The 24,106-nt window shown below is 52.9% G+C and overlaps 1 protein-coding gene across 8 annotated transcripts in view; it reads left to right on the plus strand.

Annotated features, from left to right (window-relative positions):
- LOC118709086 (TBC1 domain family member 14) overlaps positions 1 to 24,106 on the plus strand; it is a 136,821-nt gene that overhangs the window by 74,746 nt on the left and 37,969 nt on the right. For 3 of the 8 annotated variants that reach the window (XM_036420954.2, XM_036420973.2, XM_036420979.2), the window contains exons 2-3: positions 4,000 to 4,735; positions 18,894 to 19,051. In XM_036420954.2, coding sequence (XP_036276847.1) covers positions 4,000 to 4,735; positions 18,894 to 19,051 — 894 coding nt within the window. Of the gene's footprint in view, positions 1 to 3,999; positions 4,736 to 18,893; positions 19,052 to 22,150; positions 22,303 to 24,106 lie in introns of those variants that run through there. The other 5 variants (XM_036420912.2, XM_036420964.2, XM_036420990.2 and 2 more) reach the window with 3 other exon arrangements.

The following is a 24,106-nucleotide window of genomic DNA, read 5'->3' on the forward strand; positions in this document are numbered from 1 at the left end:
ATCGATGAGGGAGAAGCATCCATCAGCTGCCTCCTGCACATGCCCCACTGGGTATGTGCCCACAACTAAGATACATGCCCTTGACTGGAATCGAACCTGGGACCCTTGAGTCCGCAGGCCGACTCTCTATCCACTGAGCCACACCGGCTAGGGCAGCCACTGCCTGCTTTCTGACTTGTATCAAACCTGAGACGCGCGGCCCGTGGAGTGAGGGTGTTCCAGGCTCTCAGGCGCTGATCTTATTTGCGACCTCAGAACTCAGTTTGGGGCAGACAGGCTTGCTGCCTGAATCTAATCCCCCTCGTACCCTTGACGTCTGGTGTGCTTCCTCTCGTCTGGGAGGTGAGGGCTGGTCATGACACGTCTCCCGCGCTTCCATGGCTGGCGCCGGCTGTGCCCAGACACGAGAGCCTGGGGCCGCACCGCCGTGGTGGCCGCTGCTGCAGGGCGGGGGCTCGGCCACAGCGGCTGGGACCTGGGGAAACACCTGTGGAGGGAGGGGTTGTGCTTCACTTCCCACCACCGTCGCCTGCTGACCGGCTCCTGGCCGGCTAGTCTGGCAGCTGCCATGGTGCTCAGGGTGGTCACGCTTCCCTGCTGTGTGTGGTCCGCTCCCATGCCAGGAGTCCAGGGACTTTCTCTCCTCTTGTTACCGTCACTGCTGACCTTGTTTTGGGACATAACCCAGCTCTCAGCAGATGTTTCTTGGATGGACTGTCCTGAAACCTGCCCTCTTCGCGCTCATTAATTCAGCAGAGATTTGGGATCCTTAGCCCATGCCAGGCCCGTGGCCAGCGGTGTGTCCAGAGGCGGAGTGCGGGCCTGCCTGGCGCTCAGAGGCCTGTGCGAGCAGACGGGGCAGCTGCAGGCCCAGTGGTTTCAGGAAGAGTGTGGCCAAAGGGGCTGGGAGAAGGAGGGCTGCGGCTTCCTGGCAGAGCGCGACGGCTCCTCAGAGGAGGTGGCCTGGGAATGTCCCGGTGTGTCTCCTGGTGGCACCTGCTACCAGCTCCCCGGGCGCTGAAGGCAGGGGGACCTGGGTGTAGAGAACTGAGGGTGGCAGTGGAGGCTGGGGAGGCTGGCAGGCGGACCGGGCGGGCCCTGTGCCAGCGCAGGGAATTGAGGCTTAGTCTGTCTTTAGAGAGCGTGTGACTTGGAGGCGGGCCACCGGCAGCTGGCCTCCGGCGGGCTCCCGCAGCCCCCCGCAGCCTGCCTCGGAAGCACGCTCTCGGAGCGGAGCGCACGGCAGGTGCTCTGGAGGGCGGCTTCGGCGCTCTGGCACCGGTGGCACCAGGTGGCAGGGGTGAGGACAGGCGGTCTTGGCCCTTGCAGATTTTGGTTTTAGAGTGTGTTGCAAGCGGAAGTACTTCTTTCCTTTTAGGTTTCCCCGAAGGCTAACACCCTGGTCCTGAGGTTTAAGGAACTTAAACTGGACTTGGGACCAGCGGAGGCCTCCAAGGTGGCTCAGCGTCTCCCTCAGAAGAGGCCCTCGGCTGCTGTCCCCGGCCCCGCGGCCGAGAGAGAGAGACGGAGCGCAAGGTGCTCCTGCCACCCTGGCGTCAGCATTGCAGGCCATGTTCTGGCGGGGACCGGAGCGCTCAGTGTGGCTAACGGAGAGGAGAGTCTCGTTTATGGGGCACCACTGTGTGTCAGAGGCCGTGTGTGGTGTGCTGGCCCTTTCACCAAACCTCTGCCATTTATCCTCAGGTCTCCCTGGGACTCCTGTGGTATGGCCCATTCTCCTGCTGGGGAAGAGGGAAGTTGAGGCTCAGAAAGGTTGAGCATGCCCCTGAGGTTGCCCCAGCTGCTAAGGGGCAGACCTCTGCTCCCCTGAGGGCTTCCTGTTGGGGTGGGCTTTTCAGCTTTTCCCCAGCTTGACTGTGGGAGTGTTGATGGTGTTTTGATAATTCTAATTACCTTTGACATCTCCGAAGACTAGCTCTTAACGATGCGCTAAATATGTTCCTTACCATATTTTCCTTTAATTAAAAAGAAAAGAACTTCCAGGTTTGTGTATGCTGGACTCCCTCTGTGAGTGCCGGTCTTATTTCAGGGTTTCCCCGGAGCAGTCTCGGAGGCGGCTTGCTGTGGCCTTGCCCGGGAGTGGCTCCAGCCAGGAACAGGTGGGCCGGGGTGCTCAGCCCTCTCGGAGGATGAACTGAGTTTTTGCTCTGTAGGCTGGAGAACACTTTATGCAACATTTTTATAATTTCATTTTTGTGTTAAACTCTAATTTTGTCTGTAGCAGAGTGTGGTTCTGCCTTCCAAGAGAAGTTGCTAGCCAGTTAGCATAACATCATGGTTAGATCTTCCTCCGTCCTCCCTGGGTCACAGTTCAGGCTCTTGTGTGTAGTGCATCTGTTTCTGAATTCTGCCTCTCGATTTAGTCCTTCATATTTCTACTCTTTGCTCCAGAGCCGTACTGACTGGTTCCTTCCATCTCTGGCAGGGAGAGTAATCTCTCCTCCCTTTTCTGCTCTCAATGACTTTGCTTTTGCTGTGTTGACATTGAGAGGAGGGCCAGGCTTCTGGAGGGGGAGCAGGAAGGCTCTGTGTAAAAGCTACAACGGCCCCCGAAAGAAAGAGTGGTTATCATTGTTCTGCCGGCTCCAGAACCTTTCGCTAGCGCTGTTTGTGCCCGCCAGGCCGGGGCCGGGACCGGGCGGGGGCCGGGGGCCTAGTGAGTGCTGTTCTCCTGGCGCTTTGTTTCCTTCTCCCAAGACAGGAAGGCAGAGCTGGGAGTAGAACCCAGAGTCCCGTTCTCTGGGTTCTGCTCCATAGCTCAGATTTATTTTTATAAAAAATATCTCAATTTCAGAGAGGAAAGGAGAGGAAGAGAGAGATAGAAACATCAACGATGAGAGAATCATTGATATGCTGCCTCCTGCACACCCTCTACTGGGGATCAAGCCCACAACCCAGGCATGTGCCCTGACCAGGAATCAAACTGTGACCTCCTGGCTCATAGCTCAATGCTCAACCACACCAGCCGGGCCATAGGTCAGATTACAATGCAGCACCAGGTCTCTTTAGTTTTGAAATTTTAAAGGACAGTGGAAGGTGACAGAACATATGCCAGGGTCATCCAACCTCTGGGGCTGTGCTGTCCAGGCTGGTGCATCTCTCAGCCCCTCGCCCCACCCCCGACTTAAGCAGAGAACTGTCGGCAGGGTCCTGGATGTGTGTGTCACTGCGGCTTTGACTCTTCCCACTCAGGGCTTTATTGTAGGGCTATGGTATCTGTTTTCCTTTATGGTTTACCCAACCTCACTGAGCCAGCCTTCCGACCTGGCTTTCCTAACTGCAAACTAAGCCGTTCATCCACTAGGAACGGCCTACTTGGGGGTTAGCCCCATAGATCCCAGCCCTGCCGCTAAGTAGCAGTGTGATCTCGGGCCTGCTTCTTAACCACCCTGAGCCTCAGTTTCTTACCTCCGAGTCCTGAGTGAGTTAACTGAGACATTTGTGGAGGGCATGCTAAAGTGGGCATGGTTGTGGTAACCTCACTGCATGAGGCACATACAATTTATCTTCTTGTTTTCCAAAGCAAATTGATTGTTATGCTGTCTCAGAACAAGTAGAACCTTGACTTCTATATGGGTTGCGAATTCACGCACTTCTGACAGAGGCAGCCCGTTTGTCACCGAGAAGAACACTCACACACGAAAAAGCAAAGCCCTGTGCTGGCGCCGTCCTCATGCTGCCACTGTGTTCTCCTGGGGGTCGGCGGGTGACTGGTGGGTGGTGATGAGGATGGCAAAGATGACATTTAATATGTTTTTGCCCTGCGCGTATCCTTTGTGTTGTCTTCCTGCTATTTTACATCCCGATCGTTTATGTTACACTCTAGCATCTGGTCCTGATGAAAAGCTGGGTCTGGAGGACTTCTTCCAAGGCTCCCTGCTTTAAAGGGTGTCAGGACATTCGAGCTGGGCAGCAGAGGAGTGGCGTCTTTGGCTTTTGCGTCCACTGCCTAAATTCCCATGTTGATGTTTTTTCTAGTTTCTCCTTGGACCAAGATGACCGATGGAAACCTTTCCAGCTCTACAAATGGCGTGGCCTTGATGGGCATTCTGGATGGTCGGCCAGGAAACCATATTCAGAACCTGCAACACTTGAATCTCAAGGCGCCCAGATCCCTCTCGTTGCCGGAGTGTGGGTCCAAGCTGAAACTCGGGGCTCTAGACCAGCACAGCCTGCAGTCCGTGGACTCAGGCATTCCTACCCTAGAGATTGGCAACCCGGAGCCCGTCCCCTGCAGCGTGGTGCATGTGAAGAGGAAGCAGTCTGAGTCGGAGATCGTTCCTGAGCGGGCCTGCCAGAGCGCGTGCCCGCTGCCGTCCTACGCGCCACCAGCTCCCCCCAGCGCCGAGCGGGAGCAGAGTGTGCGGAAGTCCTCCACGTTCCCCAGGACGGGCTATGACTCGGTGAAGCTCTACAGCCCCACCTCCAAAGCCCTGAACCGCAGCGATGACGTGTCCGTCTGCAGCGTGTCCAGTCTCGGCACCGAGCTGTCCACCACCCTGTCCGTCAGTAATGAGGACATCTTGGACCTCATGGTCACGAGCAGCTCCAGTGCCATCGTGACCCTGGAGAATGTCGATGACCCACAGTTTACTGACGTCACCTTGAGCTCCATCAAGGAAACTCATGACCTACACCAGCAGGACTGTGCTGATGAAATTGCAGAGGGAAGTAAATTGAAAAAATTGGGACCATTTAGTAACTTCTTTACAAGGTAATGCCATCTTTCTCCCTCCAGAGGATGGAGGTGGTTGCCTTCATACCCATTGAACTGTTCTTGTCTGAAACGTGTGTGTGTCAGGAAGCCCTGGTGAGCAGGCCCCGTGTCAGGCAGGTGAGCAGGCCTTCCCCGGTAGCCCAGGGTCCTGTGGGGTGTTGCTGGACTGGTCTGTGCGATGCTGCTTTTTGATTCCTCGCTGTTAGCTGCCACTTCTGTGTCCCTGGCTCTCTCGCACAGTCTGTTATCACTTCCCGCCCCTGACCTGCTACGGCTGAGGGTGACCCACAAGTGGTCCGTGTTACCAAATTAGCAGCCGTTGTCAGCCCGATTCTCTGAAGGGCCCTCTATGCTAACACCTTGAGTCTCCCAGGGCAACCAGAGGGTGCTGATGTGGTTGATGTCAGAGTTAGTAACCCACATTCCTAACTCCAGCCCCTGTTTGCATGACCCAGGCCTGGTATTTCTGGGTGTCTGTCGCTGCTGAGATGTGTGCTGTCACCTGTGTTGGGACTAGGCCCTGCACCCTCCTCCCCATGGTGCCCTGTCACTCAGGAACCAAACCAGGGCTGCTGGCTCCCTGGGTCTCACCACGAGCCCTGAGGGGACAGCTTCGGCCTCTTCTCTGTGCGTTTGTGCTTTCATTCAGCACGTGTCCTGACCTAGGCTCTGCTCTTGGCAGGTGACACAGGAGTAATGCGGTGGTAGGAATGGCGAGCAGTAATGGCCGTCGGTGGGCTTACAGCGGTGGGAGTAGGCACAACAGTCAGTCTCACAGCAAGTGGGAGTGCTGTGAGGAGGGCGCGGCTGTGAGAGGCTGTGTGGAGAGCGGTCCTTTGCTCACAGCTGCTCTGCAGAGGGCCCTGGCCCAGGGCTTAGCAGGTGGGAGCATTCCTGCGGTTGACACTGGCTGCCCCATGTGTATGGCCCCAGCAAAACCCATGCTGGGCACTGCATACAGGGCGTTCCTTCCAGATGGTGCGATGTGCTGGCATCAGGCGTCTGTGACCATGGGCACGCATGCCAGCCTGTCGCTGCCTCAGCTGCTCCATCAGCTGAATGTGGGGGCCCTTACAGATGAGTTCAGGACCTGTCCTGAGGGAGCCCTCTGACCAGGGCAGTGTTTTGGGGGCACCTTTTCTCTGATGTGCTGACAGACAGGCCTGGGGCTCCCAGAGCAGCGTTCCTGGTCTCAGAGTGCATCACTCAGCCATTGCCCTCGTGGGGAGGGACCGGGAATATTGGGGGAGACTCACTCTCCCTGTGAGGCAGGTCCTAAGGTGGTGTAGTGGCAGTTCAGGCTGGTGTGGCTGCACTGACCCCTCTACTCAGGCCAGGGTTTCAGCGTTTCCTGTTTACGGTCCCCCTGGGTGCCTGTGCAGGCTCCTCAGGATCCTTCCCTGAGCTTCAGAATCAGGACCTCAGCGGAAGGCCCGGGGGATAGGCTTTCAGAATCCCTTGGGGTTCTTGGCAAATTTGGGAAACCTTGCTCACAATGAGGGTGGTTGCCTAGCACGTGGTGCTGCAGTGCTCATGTATGGGTGTGCTCTTACCTTTGTCATCCTCTACACCCTTGTAGTTATGGGGCAGAAGTGGGTCACACATGTGAAACAGCACAGACCCAGGCAAGTGTGAACAGCACAGACCCAGGCAAGTGTGAACAGCACAGATCCAGACAAGTGTGAAGCAGTGCCGACGGAGCAAGCCTTGAAGTCTCAGTTGCTTGTTGTGATTCTCCTGACTGCCTTGTCTCTGTCTGTTTCGGAGCCTCTTCTGTGCGATCATTTCTAAAGCTGCTGGTTCTTGAAAATCCTTTTCGGCTGTTTGCCGCCAAAATCAGATGTCGCTTCTTTGCTTTATTCCTTGCTTCTTGTCTCCTTATCCTTGTTCTGATGGCTGAGACATTTTCGTGAGCCATCATTAAGTAGCTGTGGGAAGCTAGTGGAATATTAATGACAGAAGAGTCAAATATGAAATCATGGGCATGTCTAGTGAGTTCTGTCCTGCAATCTTCAAGTATTAGAGGAGAGCGTTAATCTAGATTTCCTTTGAAGAGGAGAGGGCTCTGTGCCAAAATGTTTGGAACCTAAAGATTTTACAGGGAGGAAATGTACGGGGAGCTCCAGAGAGGGCCTGGCACACAGCAGGTACTCAGAGGACTGCAGGCTTTGGGAGTTTCTGTTGAGGGCAGGTCCTTTGGGGTTCCCAGCCCAGGCTCCTGAGTCATCTTGTTTCTTCACTTTATCCCCTGAGCCCAAGTGACTCTCTTCCCTAGCGCCTGTCTGTTCTCTTGTCCTCACTGAGTCAAGTTCTAGGTTGTGGAAGGAAGCATAGGCAGGATCGTGGGAGGCTAGACTAGGACAAAGGGGCTCAGGGGGAGGAAGGGGTGGAGATGGTTCGGAGCCTGTGGCCTAGAAGCAGGCCTGTTGGTGACTCCTGCTGTTTGAGGAGGGTGGCCTGGAGGACAGGGGGCAGACGAGTAGGAGGAAGGCGGGCTTGGGCCTGGCCACCGCTCTCACTTTTCCCTTTCATTCAGGCTGTGACAAGCATCCCTGGGGCAGACTCCGCTCTGGGCTTAGAATAGGCCCTGCCCTCAAGGAGCTTACTGCTGGAGGGGAAGACAGACAGACACTGTGGGGCAGGGCGAGGTCCGTGGTCCAGAGCACTGGTTCAGGGGTCAGGTTGGCTGGGTTCAATGTGAGCGCTCTTACTTCATAGCTGTGTGACTTTCGGCAAGTTACTTCACCTCTCTGAGCCTTAAATGGAGCATAAAACTACTGTGCAAGGTTAGAGATCAAATAGGTAAAGCATCCAGCTACTTCTTGAGAATACCTAAGTAGTAGCCACCTATGATTCCAATAGAAATGATTATCATTTCTAAAAAACGATTTCCAAAGCCTTTTCTAGTTCTTGTCCCGACATTATGCTTACTCCAGTCCACTCATGAAAAAGTTGCCTCAAGATTTCCCCACTTTGGCATTGTTGGCATGGTGGGGTGGGTGAATTTCTGTGCACAGACGGCTGTTTGGCAGCCTCCCTGGCCTCTGCCCACTAGATGCCTGTCACAGCCCGGTTTTGACAGTGAAAAATGCCCTTGGACATTGCTGAATGCCCTAGGGAGGGGTCAGAATCACCCTCCTTTAGGAACCACTGAGCTAGCAGGTTGTAAATGTTGGGATTTGATTGCTTCCTTGGAGGAAATTGACAACTGTCTTTCCGTTGGAGCAGGATCCTCACTGTGGATGGAGGGATCTGTGCGCCCAGTGTGGGTATCAGTATGTCTGTGGGAGCCCAGGCACAGCGGCGAGAGGAGCTCAGCGCACACTTGAATGGCACAGGAGGCGGCTGCTTCTGAGCAGCCCGGGGTTGGGCTGCTAATCGGCTCTGGTCTGGAGGGTGGAGATTAGCTCTGACCACTCACGTCTTCTTCTGTGTAACCGTTTATTAAGCTCTAGAAGAGGCGCTCCGAGTACCCTTGCTGACGAGAGATGCTAGGATGGAAAGAAGGGGCTTGCCAGGGGGAGACCCAGGCAGAAGGAATAGCTCTCGGAAGGCCGGGGGTGGTGGTAGGGCGGGTGGGTAGGGAGTGTGTGTGTGCATGCACCTGGCTGTGTTTGAAGAACTGTAATGATGTGTTTTTCCGGTCTGCTTCCTGGCTGAGGGCCCCTGGGGGCACGATCTATGGTTCACCCTGGCATCAAGTTGTAAACCAGAGATAGAGGCGATGAGTGTGGTGGTCAAGAGCCGAGCTGCTCAGACCCAGGTTTGAACGACAGTTCTGCTATTTTTGCCCTGTGACATCAAGAAACTCATTTAACCTCTGTGATCCCCGGGGGTACAGGATGACATGAGTTAAATGTTCCTCCTGTAAAGAGTTGGTGTGAGGGTCAAACGAGATAATACAGTAAAGCTTTGGGCACTGGCCAGGAATGCAGGTTGGATTTCTGGCCTGGCGTTCTGCCTTTGTAGTTTGGGGTTTCACATAAGAGTTCACTTTTTTAAAAAAGGCCCAGCTGTATGAACAAGGCCCTGCGGCATGAACAGTTTGAAACCATCAGGTTAGGAAATAAGTCCCGGCTGTGGAGCATTTGCTGTGAAAGCGCTCAAGCAAAATGTTAGTTCCTGTTCTGACCTGGGCTCTGGGTTGTGATTATTTGGAGGTGACATGAGCGGTGCTGAGGGAGAAATGTGCTCTTCGCTTCCTTTTGAGGGTGAGTTAGCTCATGAGCAGGCGGGTGCCCTCAGAGGTGCCATTCTCGGACTTCCATGCGGTCCCTTTCTCACTGCCAGCAGCCTGAGAGCGTGGGTGGCCGGTCTGTGGCTGGCTTGTTCCTGCTCCGGACCGCTTTCCTCCGGGTGCCTCCCGCACTCTGCCAGCCGGAGCCTGAAACACGTGCGTTTCCCGCAGTCTCTTGCCGTGGGGTTCTGGGTGTGAGTTGGGGGCCATGTGGGAGGGATTGGAAGTTTGACGGAGACACTTCTCCCCCTCGGGCTGGTTTCTCCATCCATTGCTGCCATGGGGCGGGAGGCTCTGCTGTAGCAGCACCCTGCGGTGACGCTGGGTGGATGAGTGGCTGCAGGCTGTGGTGGCTTCCTGACCGCTGCGCCCTGGAGTTCCTTAGTCCAGGGCAGCTCAGATGCGGCAGCTCTATCCAGGGAGCCATCCCCGGGGCCCAGTTTAGAGCTGATGCCTTCAGCCCTTACAGGGATCTCAAAATCATCTAACTCCTTGAGTTCAGTCCCTTCCTGCTTGAAGTTCCTGGGGTAGCTTCTGAATCCACACTGAGAGCAGGTGGGTTCAGGTAGGCACTGCAGATAATTCTCATTTCGGTGGGCTCTCCTCCTGTGGCTCCCTGGCTCCCAGCCCGTGCCCTTGCGGGACCGTGTCTCACTCATCTCATGCTGGCACCTAGCAGGAACTCGGTAATGCTTCTCAGTGAATTCAGGTGCCATTCATTTCCTTGGTGATAATATCCAGGACCCGGTGCAGCGGACAGAAAGCCCCTTCCCCCAAATACAAGTACCGATGGCAGGGAATCCTGCAGGCACACAGCTGCAAGAGCGTCCCGTCAGGCTCTGTGCTGGAGCAGTAAAAAGCAGGGTGCCCGGAGGGAAGAGTGGGCGTGGCAGGTGCATTTTAAGTAGGGTGGTCCGGGAGGGTGTCCCTGGGCAGTGACCTCTGAGCAGAGCTGTGAACGAGATGAGGGAGAAGAGTGATCTGGTCGAAGGAGCCGCCGGAGGAGGCTGTGGGCTGGCAGGGGCTTGCCTTGTGTTTCACATGTCTGTCCTGTGGCCTCCACACTCCTGTACCATGTCCCTGGTCCCTCAGCGGGTCATGCAGGCGTCAGCAGGGCCTCCGTTTGGTCATCTCGGGTCTTAGGGTGGGGCACAGTTGGTGCTTATGCTGGACTCTACTGTGCTGGACTCGTCAGCCAATAGGCACATGTAGCTGTTTAAATTTCATAAAATGGAAAACCTGGTTCCTCAGTCACACTAGCCTCATCCCAGTGCTCAGCAGCCAGCCGGGGCCACTGGCTGCCTCGTTGCACAGCACGGATTTGCTCTTTCCCATCCTGAGGGGAGTTCTACTCAGCGCTCATCTGCTTAGTTCAGGTGACAGTCTGTGACTTTATTTTAACCTTGGTTCTCATCGATGTAACAAAGCTGCCCACGGTTGTTGAGAGAGTATGAGGCGCGTGAAGCCAGGGGAAGCTGCAGAGGGACTGTCCACAGGCCTGGGGAGGGGGCCATTAGGAAGGCTGGTGCGGGGGACAGGCCGGCCCGGTCCTTCTGGGCCGTCGCGTGAGTCCGGTGTGACGCAGCCTGTGAGTAAATGTACTGGAAGTTTATTTATTTATTTATTAAATATATTTTATTGATTTTTTATAGAGAGGAAGACAGAGGGATAGAGAGTTAGAAACATCAATGAGAGAGAATCATCGACCAGCTGCCTCTTGCACACCCCCTACTGGGGATGTGCCCACAACCAAGGTACATGTCCTTGACCGGAATTGAACCCAGGACCTTTCAGTCCGCAGGCCGACGCTCTATCCACTGAGCCAAACCGGTTTCAGCTGTCCTGGAGGTTTAATGCGGTGGAGACGGAGGGCCTGCACCTCTCAGAGCTGGGTCCTGGAGGCGTCTTCTGTGCCTCCAGCGTGGGGACAGCGGACGTGGTGGGCACCCAGAGAGTGCGCCTGGAGCGCCAGGAGGTGACTGCTCTGCTCTTCTGGCGGGACGGCTGTGCGAGCTGCTTAAGCGGCTTCATTCTCCTGAACCTTGGTCTCCTTATCTCCGGAACGGCGATAACGGGGCGCTGCAGGTAAAGTGCCCGGCACAGAGGCTGGTGCTGCGCGCCCACTGGCATCTATGAGGATCACCTCCCTGCTGGTTGCTTGAGAGAGTGAGCGAGCGAGTGAGCGAGTGAATGCTCGTAAATGCCAGCTCATCCGATGAGCAGCAGAAAGGGGCAAACAGAAAGGGATTCAGGCCGTCCTGTGTTATTAATGGCCTGATTAAAAGCAGGCCCCCTGGTTTTCCTGTGGTCCAGCCAGTTGTCCAGCAGGAGTTGAACTTAAGGGAACAGGAATAGTGCTGTCTCCCAGCGGGGCTTGATCTGTTTCCTTCCCTTGGGTGGGTGAGGAAAGTTCTTTGATCTGAGCAAAGAAACCTTTTAAGTCCAGCCGCCCTGCGGGTTGGGGCTGACATTGAGATCCCTGTTCACCTGGGGGGGGGTGAGGGGGGAGCGGAGACTCCCTGTGGAGTCAGGAGCGGGCAGGAAGTGGTGGGAACTGAACCGGAAAGAACTGCGCGTCTATGTACTCTGTAGCGTATGTCCTGCTCACCAGCCAGACCGCACTCCGAGAAACCTCAGGCCTCTGCGTTCTCCGCCTCGCCTCTGTCCCTGTCCTCAGAATTGTCACAGCTGTGGAAGAGGTGGTTTTGGGAGGCGGGGAGAGGGAGAATGTGTGCTCTTTGAGGGACTCACTGGGCCTCCTGAGTTTGGGAACACCCCGTATGCTGGCTCTGTCGGGAAATCACACGCCGACTTTATGGGGACCCCAGGCTTCTGTGCTCAGCTGCCTTGCCAGCCTGCCTTGGTTCTGCCCGTGGTGAGGTATGGCAGCGTGGGAGGGTGGTTCGGGGTGACATACAGGTGCTTTGTGGGCGCACAGGAGTTGGTGGGGTCTTTAGAAACCCCCAGGCAACCCCATTCCTGCCAGCAGCTCTTTCTGCTAGTAAACTAACTTCTCTCGGCTCCAGTGGGTATAAAGACTGTTCCACTAAAAAAAAAAAAAAAAAAAAAAAAGGTAGTGGAACAGCACAGTTTAAACTATCTAACCCGTTTTCTACCTTGAATAGGGCCTGTTCTAAAATGTTTGCCGAACACCGAATCTCTGGTGTAGCTGACGTTAACTTCTCATGCCGCCTGCCTTGTTCATGTGCACACACATCTGACCGGATTGCCACACAGCCAGTTCCTGTTGATGCTCAGTGGCTGGGTGTGTAACCCAGAGAGCCTCTCAGTTCCAGTCTTGCTGGTGCTTTGTTGTGAATAGTTGTGGTTTGTTACAGGGTTTCTGTCAGGCTTTGTGTGTGGAAGAGGGAGGAGTCATTCAGGTTTGCCTAGTCACCGTTTTGGGCTCATAACAGTCCAGTGTCCCTGCTAATTCCCCTTTGCTTCCAGCCAGAGGTTTTCCATTCCAGGCTCTGTGTACTGGTGTTTCAGGGAAGAGCAATCAGGATTGAAGTCCTAATAGTCTCTGGGTTTCGGATTTGGGTATCAGACACATTTCCTACCAGAAGGGGGATACAGGGAAAGCGGGTAAGTGGGCGTGGGCTCAGTCCCCAGTCCACGTCCTCAGAGGAGGGAGGGAGCGCCACAGGAGGAGGAAGAAAAGGGCGAGAGGCTGGTCAGAAGGGAAAAACACTTCCTGGATCAGCCCTGGCCTGGCATAGCACCTGACTGCTCCCTTACTCCAAGCCTTTACCCTGGAGAGCAGATTTCATTACTTTAACATTCCTTTGCGAGCAGTTCTTTTTAAAGCAGAAGGAATCTGAGTCACACAGCTGTGCAGGTTTTAGTCTGACTGCACGTGTGGTATCCACACCTGTGGTGGTCAGTTTGTGGGGAAAACACATGAATATGTATTTCCTTAGGCCAGTGGTTGGCAAACTCCTCAGTCATTACAGCCAAATACCAACAGCACAACGATTGGCATTTCTTTTGAGAGCCACATTTTTTAAACTTAAACTTCTTCTAATGCCATTTCTTCAACATAGACTCCCCCAGGCCGTGGTATTTTGTGGAAGAGCCACACTCAGGGGGCCAAAGAGCCACATGTGGCTCGCGAGCCGTGGTTTGCCGACCACGGCCTTAGGTGAACGCCAGCCGCTGTACCGAACTTGAATTGGTTAATGGCTAAGACACCAAGGACCTTTACTAGTATTTGCAGCTCATGCTCTCCCAAGTTCTCCCACCTCCTGGCTCGGGCGGTTCCAACATGAGGTCGCTGGGCGGCTCTGTGTCAGGCCAACAAGGGGAAAAGGTAACCAGTGATCTGCAATTCACCCACTGGAACCTGGCCATGTGGCCTCGCCCGCCTGGAAGGAGGCTGGGAAGCTGGACCAGTGCCCACTTGCACAGTGTAGTGCCCGGCTAGTGAGGGGATGGGTTTGCAGAAGAGTTGGGAGCATGGGCCATTTTGGGGGGTCATTTTTCTCCATCCCCTTCCCTTCTCAGCTTCAAGAGAATTGAATGCCTAGAGTGGATGAGATGAATGCGTTGTTATTCTGTTGCCTAAATGGTAGTTCTCATCACTTGCAGGAGACTCTCTGAACTACCAGGAGTGGTGTCAGGAGCATTCTGCCCACCTCAGGCCTCCGGCTCCCGTTCTGCGCTGCGGCCACAAAAACCAAGCTCGTCACTAGGGTTCTCTGAACCAGAGTCTCACATAGACACTTGCCCGTTCTGCTCCCCTGCCTGGCAGGCTCCTGGGGTCCTCCAGCAGTCCTTGTTTGGACCCACATTCCTAGATCACTCTTCAAACAGTGCTGACCCCTCCCAGACCGTGCGCTTCCTGGGGCAGGGGCTGCATCTCAACTCAGTATTTGTTTTCCTAGCCAGTGCAGGCACTTAGTAGATGTTCAGTAAACTACCTTTTTTTTTTTTTTTTTTTTTTTAATATATCTTTATTGGTTTCAGAGAGGAAGGAAGAGGGATAGAGAGATGGAAACATCAGTGATGAGAGAGAATCATTGATTAGCTGCCTTCTGCACACCCCCCACGGGGATTGAGACTGAAACCCGGGTATGTGCCCTTGACCAGAATCAAACACCGGACCCTTCAGTCCGCAGGCTGACGCTCTATCTACTGAGCCAAACCAGCTAGGGCGATCGGTAAACAATCTTACATGAATGAGGGATAGACTGTAAATCTGAAAAAGTAATAGAGATCTGGTACATTGCCTGTTAAAATCTACATATTTCCCTTTTTGATGATGATGTTCTGTGTATCAGGAGGAGACTTTCCCTTGCGATCTGGCCTCCTTTCCTGGGTCACACAGCTGTGCAGGTGTTAGTCTGACTGCGCGTGTGGCGTCCACACCCGTGCTTTCTACAACTTTTCTTTCTTTCTTTCTTTCTTTTTTTTTTAGAAACTTTTTTACATGTTAAGGGTTCTTTGTGTTTAAATATATGCAGGGAAATTTTGGCTTTTTATGTTCTTCAGTCTGTTTTTGCCCTTTCCACTTTTACACCTACCACCAAGTTTTTATTTTTACTGTATTTTCTTAAACTTTCTTTAAATTTTAAACATAAAATTGCATAATGTTTCTGCAATTCGGTATCCTGCTATTTTACTTATATTCCCCACAAAATTAAAGATGTACACACTTACTAATATCTCCGTGGTATTCCGCCTTGTGAATCATTGACTTGTCTGACAAAAAGGAAGTGGCTTTCCTTCTGCTTTTTGATGATAAAATGGCCTGTGGGCGCACGTCACTGGAGCGTGGTGTACATTTCAGGATTTCCTGGGGCCGAATGCCTGCTTCACCACCCCAGCCCTGACGCTGGTCACCTGACCCGCCCTCTCCCGAGAGGGGACTGAGCCCCCGGGAGCCCATTGTCCTTGGTGCGGGTTTACTGGCAGTGAAAGTCCGGCCTCTGCCTTATGAATGAGGACACTCCGCAGGGGCTGGTGGACTGTTGAAATTTGTCACAGCCCTGGCCCCACGTGACGTAGCTTGAAGTCTGGCAGGACTGGTCCTCCCAGGCCTGCGGTCCCCAGATGCAGAGATGCCTGTGGTGTCTCCTCTCCCTCTCCTGGGCCCTGGCTTCGGCTCGGAGGACTGAGTCACGCTCTCCTGCCTTTGCGGAGATGCTCCCTTCTCCTGCCTGCGTGCCTCTGCCAATGTCTGCACATGTGTAGGCCCAGTTCCGCTCTTACAGGGCATCCCAGGGCAGAGGGAGGCGGCTCCTGCCAGCATGCTGCTCTGTCCCTGTCTCACGTTAGTCCAGTTCTGTGTGGTTTTGTTTTGTATGTCTTGTTCTTACTATGAGGCCCTCAAGTCAGAGCCTGGGTCTTAGTCACCCCTGATCCCCAAAGAATGCCCGGCTAATGTTCTTGGTTGGCCCTGGGACATTTACAGACATGGCTTGGCTCTGCCCACCTGCCCAGGGTGGACATTGCTCTTGGAGCCGCGTGTAAGAGTGGTTTGTTTGCATGCACATGGGCAGGCCGCTCTGTGCCACGCTCTGGGCCGGGCGTTTTCCCTACCAGAGAGGACAGGGACCTGCTGGATTCCGGGGCGCAGCCCAGTGGAGGGAGAGGGCACACAGATGAGCTCTAGAAGCCACCTGGGTTAGGAATGGGCACATCACCTGGGTCCATGGAAACCAGAGATGGGAAGATTCTAGAAAAGTTACATGATCAGACAGTTGTTCCCAGTTTTATTTTGCTTTAGTTAGTAGAATTTTTAGAGTAGTTTAAAGCAAAATCTAAAAGACTGTAATTCACTGTTCATGGAAACTGCTGGCCCAGAGCTAATCTTCAATTCATATAGATTAGAGCATCGATTAAAGAAATGAGAGAACATGTGAAGGGAAGCATTTATTAGTTAAGGACAAAGTCCTCAGCTCTAGCTGCACAGAATTCTCTGGAAACTAAAGAAAGCAGTTGGTGTCTAGGCCGCACCCTCAGCGATGATTTTTTGCTGGTTTGGGGTGAGGCCACGGTTTTAGAAAAAGTTCTCTAGGTCAGTGGTCAGCATACTGCGGCTCGTGAGCCACGGTTTGCCGCTCTGTTGACTAATGAGTTTGCTGACCACTGGGATAGGGATTTAATCTCAAGGAACAACAGCCTGTAATATTCGAATCGAGAGGACTAGGTGGTTCTCTCTGCAGCCAGGATTGAGAACCACCCGTGGAAGGTACGGACTTAAATCCCTTCACGTGACCGTGTGTCCTTGGGCAAGGTTATTTCTCTGAGTTTCCTCATGTGTCAGAGGGAAAATCACACATAAGCACCTTGAGGATGGGGCCTGTGTCTGGTCTGCCCGTTGGCACAGCGCCGATCCAGGATGCAGTCGGAGCTCAGTATTCTGCTTGAGTGAACGCAGGGGCAGGTGAGGCGCTTTGGGATGAGATGAGATGAGATGCTTGGCCCTGTGATACGTACACCGCCCTCAGGGCCACAGATGGGCACAGGAAGCAGGCAGTCACTCAGGCAGTCACTCGTCTGGGGGCCGAGTGCTGGTGCCTCTGTTGCAGAGGGGAAAGCTGAGAGGCCCGTTCCTTCCTTCCTTCCTTCCTTCCTTTCTTCCTTTCTTTCTTTCTTCCTTTCTTTCTTTTAAATATTATAATAAATCTTTATTGTTCAGATTATTACAGGTGTTCCTCTTTTTTCCTCCCCATAGCTCCCCTCCACCTGATTCTTACGCAGAGTCAGGCAGCTGATCCTGAAGCTGGGAGAGGAGCCCAGACCTGCCTGACGCCGAGCCCCACAAGTAGCCAGATCTCATCCCTTCCGGCCTACGGCTGTGGCCAGTCCCGCATCCCTCCTCTCAGGGAGGTGGTGAGCCCGACCCCTCACCGTTCGTGATGCTATCGCCCATGAGCTAGCGACTCCCCGTTCCCTCCTCTTAGGACTCAGTTGAAGATTAGGAATAACTGTGTTTTCCCCTCAGTAAAGTAGTAAATCACATGGCGCTTCCGCCCTCCTCCTTTCTCCTGTGAAACCTCAGCTGCTGTTAGAGAGCCCGCCCTGTCCAGCTTCTCCTTCCTGTGTTTACGCTGGGAAGGGCTGAAGGGGACTTCAGGAGCTGTGGCCGGCACGCTGGGGCTTGTTTGGACTCTGCCTTATCGGTGCAGATATGCAGGCCTGAGTGGGTCTCAGGGTTAGTTAATGAGTGGCCCGTGAGTGCCCGGCTCTCCAGCAGGCTTCCTGCCAGGCCTTGGGGATCCAGAGACCAAGTAGGGCACTCGCACCCCCAAGTAGTGGGAGGAGATGCGGAAATAGCTAAAACACAAGCCCAGCTCTTCGTCAGTGACGCGTGTAAGGTGCTCTGGGAGGACAGCAGAGCCACTGGGCGCGGAGGGGCCTGCAGCCGGGAAAACTGCAGAGAGCCGTGAGAGCAGAGCTAGCCCTTCCTGACATGTAGCATGTACTGTCATGTACACAGAGAGCCTCACACGCGGGCCCTTGGGGTTTCACTGAGCCTTGAAGTCTCCGTCGTGTCCCTTCCCTGTCAGGACCTGGCCCCCCAGGACAGCTGCGGCTCTGACTGCCGTCACCACAGATAGTTTTGCTTCTTTCGGAGGTTTAGACAAATGGACTCACAGCATACACCTCAGCGAATGGCCCTCTTTGCTCAGCCTTGCCTGAGCTTCACCCAGGGTTACTGCATGGCAGCTGTATTGGTTCTCTCTTGCTCTGTATAGGTTTCAGTCGCACAAACACATTTACTTCTGTGTGTTGCCCATGCATGGACGGATGCTTGGTTCTTAAGTCCATGACACTTAGGGGGGCGCTCATGGTCCATGTCTCACGCATGTCTTTAGGTGCTTGGTAGACATGCTAAGCGCTTTCCTCGGTGCTGGCTCTCTCTGCTCTGCGTCCTCTCGGAATGTGGCAGTGTCACTTGTTGCTTTTGTGTTTGTTCTTTTCTGCCATCCTAGTGATGGGTGAGGGCAGTGGGTTTACCTTGCGTGCCTTGCCACATTTCATTGGCCTCTGTTCTGAGGTGCTGTGGCCTGGCTCATGGGTGTGTGGACACACTTTGAGGTTCAGGGGCAGAGCCTGAGTGATGAACCCCTCTGCGCGGTGGCTTGCCCGCTCATTGCCTGCAGGTGTTTGGTTTTCTCATGAACAGAACTTGGCTATAATGAATTCTACTTTATGGAAATTTCTTTCTGGCTAGTGCCTTTTTTGTTCTATTTGAGAAATTCTGTTATCTACTAGAAGCTCTGTTTTGACATTACCTGCTAGATCCACGATCCATCGGAATTAACTTGCAGTATGATGTGAGGGAGTGGTTAATGTTCGTTAACTATAAGATCGTCCTTCCCGTGAAGCATGAAATACATCAGGTGACCATACAGCTTCTGTCATCCATTTGTCCTTTTAATAATATCACTAATTTCAATACTTTTAAATTACTGTAGCTACTATGTTATGGGTCTTGATATTTGATAGTTTAAACCCTCCTACTTTGTTCTTCCAGATTATTTTGACCATTCTAGGTTCTTTTTCATCTCCATGTAAATTTTAAAATCAGTTTGACAATACCACAATAAATCTGTGGTTTTGTTTGGGATTGCATTGAATTTATTGATCTTTATTGATCATTTTTTACTATCTGAAGGCTTTTGGTATCTGAGTGTGATATGTCTTTCTATTTATTTAGTTTTTCTTTAAATTTTCCACAGTATTTTATAGGTGTTTCTTGTTTTTTTAAGTGTAAAGGTCTTGTGTTTCTTTCATTAAATTTATTCCAGGATATTTGTTATTTTGGGATGGTTTTACAGATGGCATTTTATGAATGTTTATTGGAAACGCTGTTAATTTTTGTGTGCAGATCTTGCGTCCTGTGATCTTGTTAAATTCGGTGGTTCTCACAGTTGATCTGTGGGTTCTTCTGTGTTTTCTCTGTGGAAAGCCACTGTCTGTGAATGGCGGTCCAGCCCGCACCCCCTCCGCAGCGCTCTGCCTCACGGAAGGCCTAGAGCCTGTGCAGGGCCGCCGTGGCCTGGCTCTGAGAAAGCTCCCGCTTCCCCACTCAGTGGGCGCTTGCTGGCGGGTGTCTTCACCAGGTACCTCACATTTTATTAAATACCTTCCATCCTATTCAAATTCTCTTTCATTCCTAGTTTTATAATTTTAAAAGATCACGTGTTACATTTTGTCAAATGCCTTTTTTTTCTGCAATTCTTGGTTGTATGTGTTTTCTCCTTTATGTGGTAAATAACATTGCACTGTTCGAATGTTAAGTAAGCTAGCTGCATTTGCATTCTCAGGATAATCCCAAATTATTCATGATACACCATCCTTTATGTTCCATGACTGGATTGGATTTGCTAATATTTTGGTTATGACTTTTCTGTCGGTAATTTGTCCTTTCTTATACTGCCCCAATAGGTTTTGGTGTCAAGATTATGCTGGCCTTATAGAATGGGCTCAGGAGTATTCTGCTTCGTGTGTCCTCAGTGAGATTTTTCTGGTGGTTAAATGAACCTATCATGTGTTAAAAGTTATAGAAAGTCAGTTTTATTGTATATGAATTTTTAAAAAAAGCCTTCACACACACACACACACACACACACACACACTCCATGTCAAATGATTCTCTAAGTAGGGGTGTCGAACTCAATCAGAGAAGGGGCCAAAATCTAAAATCCAGCCTAAATCGCGGGCCGAATGGTTTACTGAACAGTCATAAACTGTCATTGTGATGGAAACGCAGCGGAGTGCAGTGATGACAGCGCGGTGCGGGCCACATTGCAAGGCCTGGCGGGATGGATTTGGCCCGCGGGCCTTGTGTTTGACACATGTGCTCTAAAGGGTACCAGAAAGTCTTGGCTGAATAGGATTTTCCTTGGGGAATAAAGCCCGTAAACCTGCTCTTTGAATGTCTAATGCAGTGGTCCGGAACCTCGGCTTGAGAGCCACATGAGGCTCGAAAGCCTTGGTTTGCTCCTCTTTTGACTAATGAGTTTGCCAACCACTGGACTAGACTGAATGTTACCGTGTAGTTGTAACCTGTGAGGATTAGGCAATTTTGGCATATTGTGTGCAAAGAGGTAAAGGGTAGTATATGACAGGGATCAGCAAACTCATTAGTCAACAGAGCAGCAAACCGCGGCTTAAACCGCACGTGGTTCTGGAGCTGCAGTTTGCCAACCACTGACCTAATGAATTCCCTCTGGGGTGGAGCGAGGGGAGGAGGGAAAGCTTTGGCCTCTGAAAGGCTTTGTGTATTTCTTCCTTAAATGCTTGGGGGAGTTCACCAGTGAGGCCACCTGGACCCCTTTTCTTTGTGCGTTTCTCATTGTAGATATTTTTGGCGGTGGTTTTGCTGAGGCATAATTCTGACACATGGACCTTGCAGGTTGAGGGAGAATCTGGAGAGGAGTGGGGGCAGGGAGGTGTGGATTTGTAGTGCAGAGAGGACTCAGGATCCTGAGAGAGGCTGAGGGTGTGGTGCTTCATGAGTGATGCCTGTGCCAGACCAGGTGTGGGTTTGACTTCTGGGGTGAGGGATTTGTAAATGTGTCAAAGTCAGAGCGGTCCTCCTTAAACTGCAGCGAGCAAGCATCAGAGCTTCTCAACTAGAGGGAGGCTCATACATACAGATTGCTGCTCCCTTCCCCCCACCCCCTCCCTGTTCTGATTACGTAGGTCTGGGCAGCGGAGGGCAGGAATTTGGGTTTCCAGCTAGTGTCCAGGTGGGCTGCCTCCAGTCCAGACACCAAACTTTGGAATGCAAGGAATTAGTATATCGCTAATCACCCCCGCCCCCCACCAATAAGCTGCACTGGGACTGGGATTTTGAGGGTGTTCATTTTAAAAAATATATTTTTTTTATTGATTTCAGAAAGGGAGGGAGACAGAGAAAGAGAAAGAGAAAGAGAAAGAGAAAGAGAACGAGAACATCAATGATGAGAATCATTGATCAACTGCCTCCTGCACGCCCCCTCCTGGGGATAGAGCCTGCAACCTGGGCATGTGCCCTTGACCGGAATAAAACTTGGGACCTTTCAGTCTGCAGACTGACACTCTGTCCACTGAGCTACACCAGCTAGAGCTGTGGGTGTTGTTCTTTAATCTCAGGGCCTGGCACAGACCAGTGCTCAATACCACTCCCGTGCCAGGTTGTCTCCCACACTTGATTGTCTTATAAATGTAATTATCTTATATTTTGTCAATATGACACATGTTGATTTGATTTGTGATTTTTAGCAATATGGAAATTTGTAAAGTAAAATTTCCGTCTCCATCCCTTCCACTGCCTCTTGCAGAGATGGCCACCTACTCACTGTCTCAGTGGGACCTTTCCGTGCAGGTGCAGACATCCTCCCCGGAGGGGGCTCCTTTACTGTAAGGGGCATGGAGCTGCTGTGAGAGGACCTGGCTGGGTGTGCAGCATCGTCTCCCAAGGCTCATTGCTGACCCAGGAGTGAGCATTGCCTGTCAGAAGGGCTGCGAGCCAACCTAGACTAACTTCTTTTTTTAAAATATGTATTTTATTGATTTTTTACAGAGAGGAAGGGAGAGGGATAGAGAGTTAGGAACATCGATGAGAGGGAAGCATTGATCAGCTGCCTCCTGCACACCCCCTACTGGGAATGTGCCCCAACCAAGGTACATGCCCATGACTGGAATTGAACCTGGGACCCTTCAGTCCACAGGCCGAAGCTCTATCCACTGAGCCAAACCAGCCAGGGCTAGACTAATTTCTTGTGGGTTTAGAATGGCTCAGGTTTTGACCTTGAAGTGGTTAGTTAGGTCTGGTCCTTTAAAAGTTTTTAATGGTGTTTCAAATCAGGAACAGGGAGAATCCTTTGGTGATGGCTCTGACTCAGGGATTGAGTCGTTCTTTCCGTGACCCTGTCTGACTCACCTGCACACCTGTTCTCTTTTACAAAGCTCGGCGTCTCACACGGGAGATGCTCTAAGTCACTGCAAATGGGATTTCATCTTGGGCCCTGGGTTCGGCGGCTCGTTGGCCTCTGGGGCGCTGTGTGTGGCTCTGGGTCTCCGCATGGCGCCGATGGAGCTATGCTGAGTCCCCGGAACCAGTCACTCATGCTCTGCTTCCCAGACTGCCCGCCCTCCTCCCTCCCTGTGAGTGGTGAGGAGTCAGAGCCCTGCCTGCCCCGCCCCCGCCTTTCCAGCTGGCCGATCCTGCCGCCTTAACCTTCCAGACCCGGGAGCTGGGGACTGTGGCTCCGGCAGCTGGGAGTGTGGCGACGGGAGCGCCCGCCCGCCTGCGGCCGGCCTGGCGGAGCCGCGTGGCCGCGGTAGACGCGATGTCCGTCTCCTCTGCGCTCCTGCTCATGGACAGGTTTGTGTCCCAGGCTCGCCTTTCTTGCTTTGAAATTGGAGCCGTACGTGGAGCTGGTTTCTCTCCCCTGTGTGGAGTTTAGGCCCCGCGCCCCATTGGGCAGAGTCGCTTCCTTGCGTGTTTCTTAGATGAAGTGGGCGTGTCCTGGATCTCCCGGGGTCTGCTGTGCGCCAGGAGCTCTCGGCGGGTGCTCACTACCCCCCTTGAGTTGATGCTGTCTGTTTTGAGGGATCCACTTTTTAGCCTCAGATACTACGTGGGTGACATTTTCTAAGGGAGGAGAGGCCCTGAGTGCTGTTAGCTGGGGAGCTAGGAGTTTGGGGCACAGTGACGGACTGCGGTCTCCCAGGGCAGGTAGAATCTGTGGCACAGGAGGCTTGCTTTGCAGAATGTGTTTGTTTTTCATCTGTGATGGCTGAAGGGCTGGCCTTTCCCTCTTGCCTGTCCTGAGCAGAGTCCGGCCGGTGTGGGGAGTGTGGCAGCGAAGTGCGCTGGCTGCTGCGGGGTGGAGATGGGGAACACACACCGACTATGACAGGGCTCTGGCAGCATCCTTTAAGATTTCTGTCTTCTCTTCCCCTGGGGGTGCCAGGGGTGTATATCCCATCAGGAGTAAAGTTCTTAACCTCCCGAGCCGCTTTCCTGTCTGTACCTGGCAACTGCCTTCCGTGGGGCTTTCACACTGGAGGTCCCGATAGGCGCTCTGAAAGCTACAATAGCTGGCTGCCTCCCGGAAATGGTGGAGGAGATGCCCATGGTCCGCGCAGGACGGAAGCTGGGTGTTCTTGGGTACCCCTGGCTGACCTGCCACAGCTCCTGTGAGTGAGGGAGGGAGGAGGCAGGGAGCACGAGGCCCGCAGTCCCTGCATCACAGCAGCGTTCGCTGCACAGTGTAGGAGGAGGACTTTGGAGTTTTATTTCTCAAGACGGAGAGGTTTTGAGAAATCGCTGCTGAGAGGTGGTGGCTTGTGGAACCTGCTCCGCAGGGTCATTGCTTCACGCACCCTGTCCTCGGCCTCCTGGGAGGGCGCTGACTCCAGATTTCCAGGAAGCACCTCGGACAGGGCCCTCTTCCTGTGCCCCTTGGCTGTGTCTCTGGCGGGACAGCCCGAGCTGTTCGGACCCTTGCTTCCCTATTTTAAGTGGGCAGGCATAATGCTTGTGTAATAGGTGTGAAGACGCCTCGGAATGCATGCATGGACTAATTTTGCGTGCTTTCCTACATGCCAGGAATTGTATTATTATTATTATTATTATTATTATTATTATTTGCCAGGAATTGTTTTAGACTAGGGTCACCATAGTGAATAGGAGGCAGTATATAGTAAGTCCTTACTTAACGTATCAATATGACTTTCAATGAAATGACCCATAACAAAAACAATTTTATTTATTACTAGAGGCCTGGTGCACAAAATTCATGCATGGAAGGGGGTCCCCTCAGCCCAGCCTGCACCCTCTCTAATCTGGGACCCCTTGGGGGATGTCTGACTGCCAGTTTAAGCTCAATCCCTGGGTCTGCTGTGTGTCAGGAGCTCTCGGCAGGTGCTCACTACCCCTCTTGAGTCTGTTTTCATCTGTGATGGTTGAAGTAGCTGGCCTTTCCCTGGGATCGGACCTAAACCGGCAGTCAGACATCCCTCTCACAATCCTGGACCATGTCTCCTAATTGCTCACCTGCCTGCCTGCCTGGTCGTCCCTAACTGCCCCCTCCTGATGGCTTGATTGCCTCTCACTGCCTCTGCCTGCCAGCCTGATCTGATCGCCCCCAACTGCTCCCCACCCTGCAGCCTGGTCACCCCCA

This window comes from Pipistrellus kuhlii, unplaced genomic scaffold (genome assembly GCF_014108245.1).
Source record: "Pipistrellus kuhlii isolate mPipKuh1 unplaced genomic scaffold, mPipKuh1.p scaffold_m20_p_1, whole genome shotgun sequence".
NCBI lineage: Eukaryota > Metazoa > Chordata > Mammalia > Chiroptera > Vespertilionidae > Pipistrellus > Pipistrellus kuhlii.